The sequence below is a fragment of the Grampus griseus genome, assembly GCF_964374135.1.
Source record: "Grampus griseus genome assembly, chromosome: 3".
Taxonomy (NCBI): domain Eukaryota; kingdom Metazoa; phylum Chordata; class Mammalia; order Artiodactyla; family Delphinidae; genus Grampus; species Grampus griseus.
In genome coordinates this window covers 126,235,492-126,247,419 of record NC_139019.1, presented here as the reverse complement: position 1 = coordinate 126,247,419, position 11,928 = coordinate 126,235,492, and the positions used below count along the sequence as shown (strand labels likewise).

The 11,928-nt window shown below is 39.3% G+C and overlaps 1 protein-coding gene across 1 annotated transcript in view; it reads left to right on the top strand.

Annotated features, from left to right (window-relative positions):
* Positions 1-255: 255 nt before the first annotated feature.
* The window catches only part of DCTN4 (dynactin subunit 4), a 31,790-nt gene continuing 20,117 nt past the window's right edge, over positions 256-11,928 (top strand). Inside the window, exons 1-4 of the mRNA XM_082651011.1 lie at positions 256-401; positions 2,851-2,921; positions 5,130-5,308; positions 11,297-11,340. Coding sequence (XP_082507137.1) covers positions 267-401; positions 2,851-2,921; positions 5,130-5,308; positions 11,297-11,340 — 429 coding nt within the window. The 5' untranslated portion in view covers positions 256-266. The remainder of the gene's footprint in view (positions 402-2,850; positions 2,922-5,129; positions 5,309-11,296; positions 11,341-11,928) is intronic.

Here is an 11,928-nt window from a genome sequence, read left to right as displayed (position 1 = left end):
ACTCCGTACTTATTAAAAAAAGGTCTAAGCTCAGCCCAGACGGCTGACGCTCTCAAACAGGCTGCAGAGGTAAGGTGGAGGCGGGGTGAAAACCTGGAACCCCAGACGAGCATGCGCACTTTGACTTTCGTCCGGCGAAAAGCCTCTCTAGCTCGGAAACCATACGTCAAAGTCTACGTTAAAAGACGTAGGGAGGGAAGCCAGGGAAACGCTCGCTCTCGAGTCACGTGACGCGACGAGAGCGTCGTTGGCTCCTCCCCCTAAAGATGGCGTCGTTGCTGCAATCGGAGCGGGTTCTCTACGTAGTCCAGGGAGAAAAGAAGGTTCGGGCCCCGCTCTCGCAGCTTTACTTCTGCCGCTATTGTAGCGAGCTGCGGTCGCTGGAATGTGTGTCTCACGAGGTAATGTAGTCGTCCCATGAAGAGTGTGTGTGTTGGGGGAGGGGGGAGGCGGTTCCTCCTAGTCAGCGCGACCAGCGGGTGGTAATTTTCCTAGCATGCTGATTGGCTCTGCCTTCCGTCACTCAGATTTGCCTGTGATTTAATTTGCTTATACGTACGTAATTTGTCACTTGGAAAGGAGGAGCGGCCTTGGGTGGGGCTGAGCGGCCCTTCTGTTCTAGAGCGCCCTCTGGGACAAACTTGACTTTGGGGACCCTGGCCATCTCCTGCGGGGGGTGGGTGTTGGTTATTGGGTGGGTCAGGGGGAGAAAAGGTATGGGGATGCTTAGTTCAGGCCACTTGAGGGGCGAGATATCGTCTTTCCAGCATTGATTGAGGGAGTGGAGAGGTCCGCGGGCATTCTCATCCAAGCCCCTCCCATCCTGGAAGTTCTGCCCCTGCTTGGGCAGAAACTGGGCCCTCTTCCAACTGCCTTGTTATGTTTCCTGACCCAGCCCAAGGCCTGCAGCAGATACGAGGTTGGGATGGGGTGAGCTGAGTGAAAAGCGCTTACAATCGGGTCTGTCGTTTAAGAAGCTCAAAGTGTTATATTCATGGCGCTTCTCCTGAGGGTACATTTCTGACCTTCACTGGCGCAAGTGGGCGTTGGAGGTGGGATTGCTCAAAATGTAAAAGACCCCCGGAAAAAAAAATCACCAAATAACAAAACCCCAGAACTTCTGCAGCACTTGGAACATGTTGTTCATTCAATAGGCTCTGCGGATTAAAAGACGCGTTAAGACGTAAATCTTGCTGTTGAGTAACTTGCAGTCTCGTGAAGGAAAAGCTAATTAGTAATAATACATAGTTAATGCTTATTCAGTACTTTCTATATGCCATGTGCTTTACATAATCTTTAATCATCCTACAAACTAGAATAGATACCCTTTTTTAAAAACCACTTTACAGTTAAAGAAAGAGGCACATAATGTTTGCGCTGGGTCACACAGCCAAAAATTTGTGGGTGGGAGGGGGCAGCAAAATTTGAAACCAAGCAGCCTGATTCAGAGGACTTGAGTGAGGATCCCTGGACGGTTAAAAATGCATATGAGAATATGTCCTATACGATAAGCCATTTTACACATTATGAATAATTATTATTTTATTGGGAATATTTTTCATGCTATTAAGAATAGTCAGAGAAAGCAGTTAAATAACACAAGAGAAAAATCAATGCTGTATTATATACATGATTTTTTTTTCTCCATCTCCATTAGCACTTTGTATGCTTATTCTTTGGCAGGTCCTTTCTCTTTAGGATGCTGTCCCAGCTCCACCTCTAGAATTTACTGGATTAGATTCTCATTTGGTGATCATTAGGGAGCTGAGTCTCCATAATCTGTAAGGATCTCTTCAGCTAGGACATTCAGTCTGTGACTGAATCTTTTACGGACTGGTGTGCACCTGTGAAATGGAGGCCATTAGGGTTTGGGGAAGGATGATGCTAGTGAGGGCTGAAGCAGTCCAGAAATTTCAAATGACAAGCCTGGGATTGGAGCTGCACATGAAGGGATGAGCATAATTTGGAAAGGGAACAGGGAGGAATAAATTATATTTTGCTTTTTATGATGAGTAAGTGCAAATATAAGTTAACAGTATTATATTTTGTGTTCCTGGAGACTTATTTGAGCAGTAACTTTATCTTTTCAAAGGTGGTTCTGTTTATAAGCAGATGATGAAAAAAGAAAACAGTTTCTGTCATAGTATTTATGTTCAAGTGAATCTGTCCATCTGCAGGTGACTAGAGTTCTAGAATTATCAAATAGGATCTACTACATTAAAGAAAATATTTAGTCCTTAAAAAAGTACAATGAATTTAATTTTGTACTATGTTTTTGCATTAAATACAATAAGACTATGTTGTTAACTTAGTAGTTTAATTTGCCATTTAAAAATCTCTAATTGGTTGGCTACAGCTGACTTTGTAAATGTTAATGTATGCTTTTCTTCAGTGAACATGTAATACCTCAGTAATGGGAAAACTTTTAAAATCTCTTAACAATTTGTGTGGCCAAGTTATTGCAGTCACACAAAGCTAGACTAGATAGAAGGATATTTGATCACAGCCTCATAAATTGGGTTTATTTATTAATCTATTTAGATTATCATAGAGATCTTTTACATAAACATGTTTTAACACGTCTAATACATAAAACCCTGATGAAAGGGAATAGGAAAGATCAGAAAGGAAAAATAGAAGGATTTCAGGAAATCCAGAGGTTAAGAAAACAACAGGTGATTGAAGAATAAACCCGATGCTGAAAACAGTCCAGGTTCTTTGCCAGATCAATGGTCTCTCACCTCTGCTGCAGAATAATGTAATTTAAATTTCACTAATTGGCATAGGCATATATACAAGCCAAGCTAAATGTCTTTTCCTCCGATTTTTTGATTTCTCGTTTCTTTCTAGGTGGACTCCCATTATTGTCCCAGTTGTTTAGAAAATATGCCATCGGCTGAAGCCAAACTAAAAAAGAATAGGTAAGACTGGGATCAATTTTTTCTATTTTCCCCAGCTATTCCTTTAATAGCTGGTAAAAAAGCACATGGAACTAACTCTCATTTTTAACAAGCTGTTTTTCTTTTTTTAGCATCACTTATGTCAAAGGTGAAACTTTCATTTTAAAAAAATAAATTGTATTTTAGAACAGTTTTAGACTTAAGAATTACTGTGAAGATGATACAGAAAATTCTGTTTACTCCTTACCCAGTCTCCCATATTATAAATGTCGTATGTTAGTATGGTATATTTGTCTCAACTAATGAACATTATTGGTAACATTATTATTAAATGAACTCTATATTTTATTTAGATTTCCTCAATTTTCCCCTAATCTCCTTTTTCTGTTGTAGGATCCTATTCAGGATACCCACATTATATTTAATAGTCATGTCTCTTTAGGCTCCTCTTGCTGTGATATTTTCTTAGACTTTCCTTAGTTTTGAGGAGTACTGGTAAGATATTTTATAGAATGTCCCTCAATTGGAAGTTGTCTTATGTTTTTCTCATCAGCTGGGGGAATGTGTTGTGGGGAGGAGAACCACACAGGTAAAGTGCATCTCTCATCACATCATATCAAAGGTATATACCACCAACATGACATCACTATTGATGTTAACTTTGATTACCTGGCTTGAGCTAGTGTTTGTCAGGTTTCTCTGATGTAAAGTTACTCTATTTGTTTTCTTCTCCTTTTCCATATTGTACTCTTTGGAAAGAAATGCACTATTACAACCCACACTTAAATAGTGGGGAGTTATGATCCCCTTCCACGAAGGCTATCTCCATGTATTACTTGGAATTCTTTTGTATGGAAGATTTTTCTCTTCTCCCCTTTTTATTTATTTAGTCATTTACTTCAAGCAGTGTGGGCTTGTGAATATTTATTTTATACTTTAGGTTATAATCCAGTACTACTTTTTTTTTTTTTTTTTAATTCAGATTGTTCCGGCTTTGGCCATTGGGACCTCTTTTAGTAGACTTCCTTCTCCCTTTGGCATACCCCCGTCATTATATGGCAGTGAGGAGGAGGGAAGTGTTATTCAGTTGTTTGAGAACTTTCTTACTTACTCCAGGCTCATCCTCTATATTTTCTGCTCCAGTCCTAGAATTAGCCATTTCTCCAAGGAGCCCTGGTACCTTTTATTCGAGATTGGTATTGTAAACCAAGATCTGGGTAGTATTAAAAACCAAGATTGGTATTAAAAACCAAGATCTGGTATTAAAAAGCAAGATCTGGTACTCACTGCTACTGGTGCCATTTTGGTTTTTAGCATGGTGTGGAAGTCCTTTGTAACCAGTCACACCTCTGTACCTCCATGGATATGAACCACTGTTTTGTCTTTCCTGTCCTGGAGAAATAGCTCCTTATAAACCAGTTTTGTATGCTTTCCATACATTAAATTTTGTCATTTAATCCTCAGAATATCCCTATGAGGTGGGTACTATTATTATCCTTATCTGAGGATATTACCTAGTAGCAAAATATCACAGAAAATTGGAGTTATGGAATGGAACATCAGAACAAGTCCAGGACTGGAGGTGAAATCTTGATAATTTCAGATGGTGGGAAAGTTAAGAATAACAAGGCATGGGGGGGACTGTAGGGGAATGTTGAGTGTTTCACTAGGAAGAGTAACGCCTAAAGAGAGCAGAAAACCCTGAAAATGCCCCTTCTGAAACATTTCATCTTGGTAACATTGTTTGGTATCTGTTTCAGCTCTCTGGCACAGCAAACAAGCAGTTATTTTCCAAACCCAGTTTCACAGCTTATTGTATTGTTGCCTCTCAGTTTTCCATTGTGCAATTGGTCTGTTCTCTCTAAAGTCATAAGCTGTTATATTTCTCTGTCCCACAGAAATCTTTGTGGTCTGTAAAAGAGTCTAAAAGTTAACTCCAGACTGTTAACCGTGATTCCCTCTCTGGAGTAGGATTGGGTCATGCTGTAACTCTTCAGGAACTTTGATGATGATTGTATTTTTAAAAATAATTATTGTAATACTTTTGAAATTTTAAAATGAAGTTTGTAGGAGCCTCTTCAGAGTACTTTTTAGTTTCTTTTTGCTTGAGAGCCACGCTTCCCTTATAGTTCTCTCTTGAATTCCTAACATGTAGAACAATGTCTGGCACATAGTAGGTGCTCGGTAAATATTTGTTGAATGAATCGATGATTGTTTGTCGTGTCCTAGATGCGCGAACTGCTTTGACTGTCCCGGCTGTATGCACACCCTCTCCACTCGGGCAACAAGCATTTCCACACAGCTTCCAGATGACCCAGCCAAGACCACGGTGAAGAAAGCCTATTACCTGGCCTGTGGATTTTGTCGCTGGACATCTAGAGATGTGGGCATGGCAGACAAATCTGTGGGTGAGTGAGGCGGACTTCAACATGAGATTTTGTGAAATCGGCAGTGCTGTAATTGCACACAAATCATTATTTCTGTTACCTGTTGGGAGGTAGGCGATAAATTCAGAGTATTTTGTCATTAAATCTTCTATGTTCCCACATTCTCACATGGACCGTGATGTTTCATCTGAGACTTGGTAAACTATTTCATTTTCTTAAAGTTGGTAAAATAGCATTTATAAATCTGATACTTTTTTAGAATCAAAAGATTAATGTTCTTCATAAAAAATAAATGCTCCTGATGGTGGAACACACCATGAACAAACCTAAAAGATAAAAGTCACGAAGCTTGGATCATATATAACAGTAAAGATAAATAACCAAAAATAAGGAACCCTTAGAAATCAGAAAGCTACCCAATAGAAAGAAAGAAATTGTCAGAGGATATGAACTGCAGCTCTCAGAAATGGAAGTAAAGATGGTCAATAACCAAAGTGTGCACAAATCATTGGATTTTTTTTCTTGCACACAACTTGGTGAGGTGATTTTTTTTAAGTCAATAAATATGCAAAAAGATAAGTTCAGTTTTGCTAGTAATCATGAAAATGCAAATTAAAACTTCGTCCATTGATTTGGCAAAATTTTAAAAATCTGGTAGTATGACAAGAATATGGGAAAATAGTTCTTTTGTCTGCTGCCATTTTAGAGAGCAGTTTGACAACATTTATTAAAATTTCAAATTGCTTTTATTCTTTTACCCAGAAATTACATGTCCAAGTATCTATCCTGGAGCATTCAAACACATGCTCAAAGATACATCTATATGTATCATAAGTGAAACAGGAAAGTTATGTATGTTCGGACCTAAAGAAAACCTAAGGTATTAAATTACCTTTCCATCATTTGAGCATTTCAAAGCAGAGGTTGCATTTACCTTCATTAGGAAACTTCCTTTTTTTTCCGTATCCTGTACTCCATGGTTAATATCAGAGAGTAGAAACACTCTTTATTATAATCAGTTCAAAATCTTGAGTTGCTGTTTATTTTTTATATAAACAGCAGCACTGCTAACTCCCCATTGTCTTTTTTCTTTCTGAAATTTCGTTTGTTTAATTTTGTGAAAACTTTTTAGATTTGTTAAAAATTCCCATTTTTACATTTCCATTAAAAATATCAACTTACTGGGGCTTCCCTGGTGGCGCAGTGGTTGAGAGTCCACCTGCTGATGCACGGGACACGGGTTCGTGCCCCGGTCTGGGAAGATCCCACGTGCCGCGGAGCGGCTGGGCCCGTGAGCCATGGCCGTTGAGCCTGCACGTTCGGAGCTTGTGCTCCGCAACGGGAGAGGCCACAACAGTGAGAGGCCCGTGTACCGCAAAAAAAAAAAAAACTCAACTTACTATTTACATGAGGAAGCCAACTAAAAACTCATTATGTTATTTGACATAACTAAAATGAAGATGGACTTCAGCTAAAAGTTTTCTACAGATTCTTACGTAGCTTGGAAGTAAATATGGGTGAAGTTCCTTTAGATTCAACTCTATTCTTAAAACTTAATCCTTGGTTCTGTTGAGTTCACCCTTTGGTTTAGAATGCTTGAGCTCTTGGTTGTTTTTCTAACTTCATACATTATGTTGATAAAATACTCTTCAAAAACAAAAAACTAACTAAACAAGTCCCTTAAAAATGCTCATTGGTGGGTAGGCATTTCCTGAACTGTGATTTATATTGGAAAGTTTCTGTAGCGTCTTCTTAGATTGTCAGTAAATATTTGTGTGTGTGTTTTAATGTCAGTGTAGCAAGTAAATTGTTTGAATTTGTTTATGAATTTATGTTACATGTAAAAAACAACCTCAAAGTGGCACTTAGTTCGTGAGTTAAAGTGTATTTTTTCCATGTTTGTATTTTGTTTCTTTTTATCAAGTTAAAGAAAGGAAGCCTAGAAATCCAGATAGATTTCTCAGTTTGTTACTCTGTAAGTGCTTTTTTAATACTTTCTGGACTGTAAGCTATTAGAATTGGAGAATTTATTTTTCAGAATTTAAAGGCTGTGCTTGTTTCTAGAAATCTAGCTCCTCTAGGGTATCTTGACAGTGATAATTGAATACTAGGAGTTCTTAAGGAGTACAGGTAATTTCATTTCTTCCATGATGTCACTGGTGTCTGAGAAGCCCTGAAACCACTTTAGTTAGAACTGTTTGTTTATTTGTAAGTAAGCCATTGTGTCAGTAATGTGCAGAAACTTTTTAATGTCTCTCAAATTTACATTTAGAATAAATCACCAGTTCTAAAAATGCTATTAGGTAAAACATTCAGATTTTCTAAAATATTACTAAAACATTTCTTTCACATAATTATTTTTCATAATTGCCTTAAGGCAACTTTTAAAATATAAATACTGTACTTAAGGATATTATCGCTGCCTTTTCTTGCAAGGGGCTATAGTGTCACCTTCAACAGGAGTCCTTTTTATTTGGAAAAAAAGTTATTTTTAATTATACAAATAATACACTTTTATGAACTTATCACCCAGCTTAAGAAATTAAACATAACCCAAACAGTGTAAGCCCATTGTATAGCCTTCCCCCCACTGCATCTTTCTTCTGCCTTCTAGACAGAGATAGTCATCACAGTCCTGAATTCAGATTGTCATCTGAAAAAAACCATGTATGCTTTTGCACGTCTTCATGTATGTATGTAGCCACTAGCAAAGAATGCTTCTCAACTTGAAACAAATAGAACCATGCGTTGTGCATCCTGCTACAATTTATCTCTATCAGGTTTGTCTGTGGTATGTAGTTGTGATGGTGGGTGATTCATGCATGACTTACCACAGATCTCTTCTTCGCATTTAGGTTGTTTTCAGTTTTTTGGTTCTGACAACAGTGCTGTTAGAAACATTCTTGTGTGTGTTTCCTGTCACAAGAGCAAGGGTTTCTCTATATAACAAAGTAAAATTGGTGGTTTTAAGATGTGTACATGTTTAGCTCTCCAAAATGGTTTACCAATTTTTGCTCCCACTAATAATATATGAGTAGACTACCCATTGCTCCAGATCTCCGGCAGCTCTTAGCATTGTTGGACTTCTTTCAAGTTTTTCCAAACTGAAGGTTGTGAAATGGTATCTCGTTACAGTTCCCCCCCCCCTTTTTTTGGTTAGCTTTATTGAGATATAATTTACATATAATGAAGCTCACCAATTTTAAGTGTAAAATGCTTTGATTTTTGACAAATGTGTATAGCCATGTAGCCACCTCCACAATCATAGAACATTTCCGTTACCCCAAAAAGTTGTCTCATGCCCCTCTGTAGTCACTTCTTTCCCCCCCACCTCCTGGCCCCTGACTACCACTGATTTCTTTCTTTCACTGTAATTGTGCCTCTTCTAGAAGTTTATATAATTGGCGTAGTTTAGTCTGTTGTGTCTGTCTTCTTTCACTTAGCATAATGCTTATGAGGTTCGCTCGTGTTTTTGCTTTTTATTTTTGAGTTGTCTTCTATTGTATGGATATACCATAATTTGTTTATTCATTCTCCAGTTAATGGACATTGAATTTTTTGCAGTTTAGGGCTCATATGAATAAAACTGGCTATGAACATTTGCCTAGAAATCTTAATGTATTTTCGTTTTTCTTGAGTATATACCTAGGAATGGAATTGCTGAGTCATAGGGTTAAGTGTATGTTTTCCTTGACTGAAAACTGCCAAACTATTTTCCACAGTGGCTGTACTATTTTGGGTCCTCACCAGCAGTGTAGGAGAGTTCCAGTTCCTCATCAACTATTAGTATTGTTTTTCTTTTTTCATCTTGGCCATTCTAGTTAGTGGGTAGTGATACCTCATTGTGGTTTTAATTTGCATTTCCTTAATGTGCTTGTTTGCCATCTATGTATTTTCTTTGGTGAAGTGTTTGTACAAATCTTTGCCTTTTTTTTTTTTTTTTTTTTGTGGTACTTGGTCCTCTCACTGTTGTGGCCTCTCCCGTCGCGGAGCACGGGCTCCGGACGTGCAGGCTCAGTGGCCATGGCTCACGGGCCCAGCCGCTCCGCGGCATGTGGGATCCTCCCGGCCCGGGGCACGAACCCACGTCCCCTGCACCGGCAGGCGGACTCTCAACCACTGCGCCACCAGGGAAGCCCTCTTTGCCTATTTTTAAACTGAGTTTTAATCTTTTTATTGAGTTGTGAGAGTTCTGTATTGTAGATACAGGTCCTTTGTTGAATATATATTTTGCAAATATTTTCTCCCAGTCTGCGGCTTGCCTTTTTATTTTCTCAACTATGTCTTTTTTGTTTGTTTGTTTTTGCGGTACGCGGGCCTCTCACTGTTGTGGCCTCTCCCGTTGCGGAGCACAGGCTCCGGACGCGCAGGCTCAGCGGCCATGGCTCACGGGCCCAGCCGCTCCGCGGCATGTGGGATCTTCCCGGACCAGGGCACGAACCCGTGTTCCCTGCATCGGCAGGTGGACTCTCAACCACTGCGCCACCAGGGAAGCCCTCAACTGTGTCTTTTGAAGAACACGTTTCTAATTTATTGTTATTTTTATTTTATTTTTGGCTGCATTGGGTCTTTGTTGCTGCACTTGGACGAGCTGCGGTGAGCGGGGGCTACTCTTTGTTGTGGTGCCTGGGCTTCTCATTGTGGTGGCTTCTCATTGCAGAGCACGGACTCTAGGCGTGTGGGCTCAGTAGTTGTGGCGCATGGGCTTAGTTGCTCCTTGGCATGTGGGATCTTCCCAGACCAGGGCTCAAACCCATGTCCCCTGTATTGGCAGGTGGATTCTTAACCACTGCGCCACCACGGAAGCCCTACAGGTTTCTAATTTTGATGAGGTTCAGTTTATCAATTTTTTATTTTCTAGTTGTGCCTTTTGTGTTCTAGTAAAGAAACTTTAGCCTAACCCAAGGTCGCTAAGATTTTCACTTCTGTTTTCTTCTAGAAATATTATAGTTTCAGCTCTTACACATAAGTTTATTACCATTTCAGGGTAAATTTTGTAAATGTTGTGAGGTAAGGGTCAAGGCTAATTTTTTGTAAATTGTTACAGCACCATTTGTTGAAGTATTCATTATGGTTTTACTTTCAGCTTTCTGGAATAATCTTTTCCCTTATGATTTGTGCTTTTGTCTCTTATGTAAGAAACTCTTCTCTAAACTGAGGTCGTAGAACACAGAAATTGCCCAGTGTTGCAGATACGGGCAAGTTCTCTGGAGTCAGACTGCCTGAGTTTGAATCCTGGCTTTACCGCTTACTGTCTCTATGACTTTGAGCAAGTTATTTAATTCTCTGAGCCTCAATTTCCTCATTTGTAAAATAAGACTAATAATGAGAGTCCCTACCACAGAGGGTTTTTTTTTTTAATGAATTTATTTATTTATTTTTGGCTGCGTTGGGTCTTTATTGCTGTGTGCACGGGGCTTTCTGTAGTCGCGGCGGCGAGCAGGGGCTACTCTTCGTTGCGGTGCGCGGGCTTCTCATTGCGGTGGCTTCTCTTGTTGCGGAGCACGGACTCTAGGCGTGTGGCTTCAGTAGTTGCAGCACGCAGGCTCAGTAGTTGTGGCTTGCGGGCTCTCGAGCACAGGCTCAGTAGTTGTGGCACATGGGCTTAGTTGCTCCGCGGCATGTGGGATCTTCCCGGATCAGGACTTGAACCCGTGTCCCTTGCATTGGCAGGTGGATTCTTAAGCACTGAGCTACCAGGGAAATCCTCAGAGGGTTATTATGAGAATAAAATGAAGTGTGATACATTTCAAATACCTGGCACAGAAGTTATACATGTGTTAGTTGTAGTTGTGGTCCTAGTGGTGGTTATTATTATCACCATCATTATATTTAAAGAAAAATTTTCATTCTGAGCCCTTCAGTCTGTATAATTTCTAGGACTCTTTCTTGGAAATTGTGTGATTTTATGTCTTCAAGCTTTATTTTGTGGCCTGCAGATGACCTGTTTTTGTGGAAATAAAATTATCAAATTACGTAAGTCTTGTTTAATATTCCTTTATTTTGCAGCTAGTGGTGGTTGGCAGGAACCTGAAAATCCTCACACGCAACGGGTAAGTAAAGGGTCATCAGAGAGAGGATGAAATGAGAAAAGATGAAGAAAAAGACCATTTTATCAGTGTATATGGCATATGCTTATAAATCCATGATGTGTATTTTGGTGTTTTTTACACTTAGAAAGTGCTTCTCGCTGTAAGACATTAAATCACAGTGGCAGTTTTTTCCAGTCTGACTTAAGTTAATAGAGAAACCTAGGTGTAGTTTTAGTTATGTACTCAGGTTGTGAATTGGAAAAGGGAAATGATACGTTTCTGTTTTCCACGTACGCACCAACTGTGTTAAGGATCCATTTGTTCTCAGAAATCTCATCCACATATAAACATTTTAACTCTTGGAAACACCACTAATTTGGAAGATGCCCTTGGACTCAGTAGTGGTTGCTTATAGAATCATGATTTAGACATCCTTTAATAGTTCACAGTGAGTTGATCTCTGCAGTATATACATTAGAACTGATTTTGTTGCCCCTGGAAGTAGAATATTAGAAAGATGATAAAATGCTATCGAAATGAAGTTGTACAGACTGCAAATTAAATAATAATTTATAATTATTCACTTATGACATCAGCAAAAATTAGAAA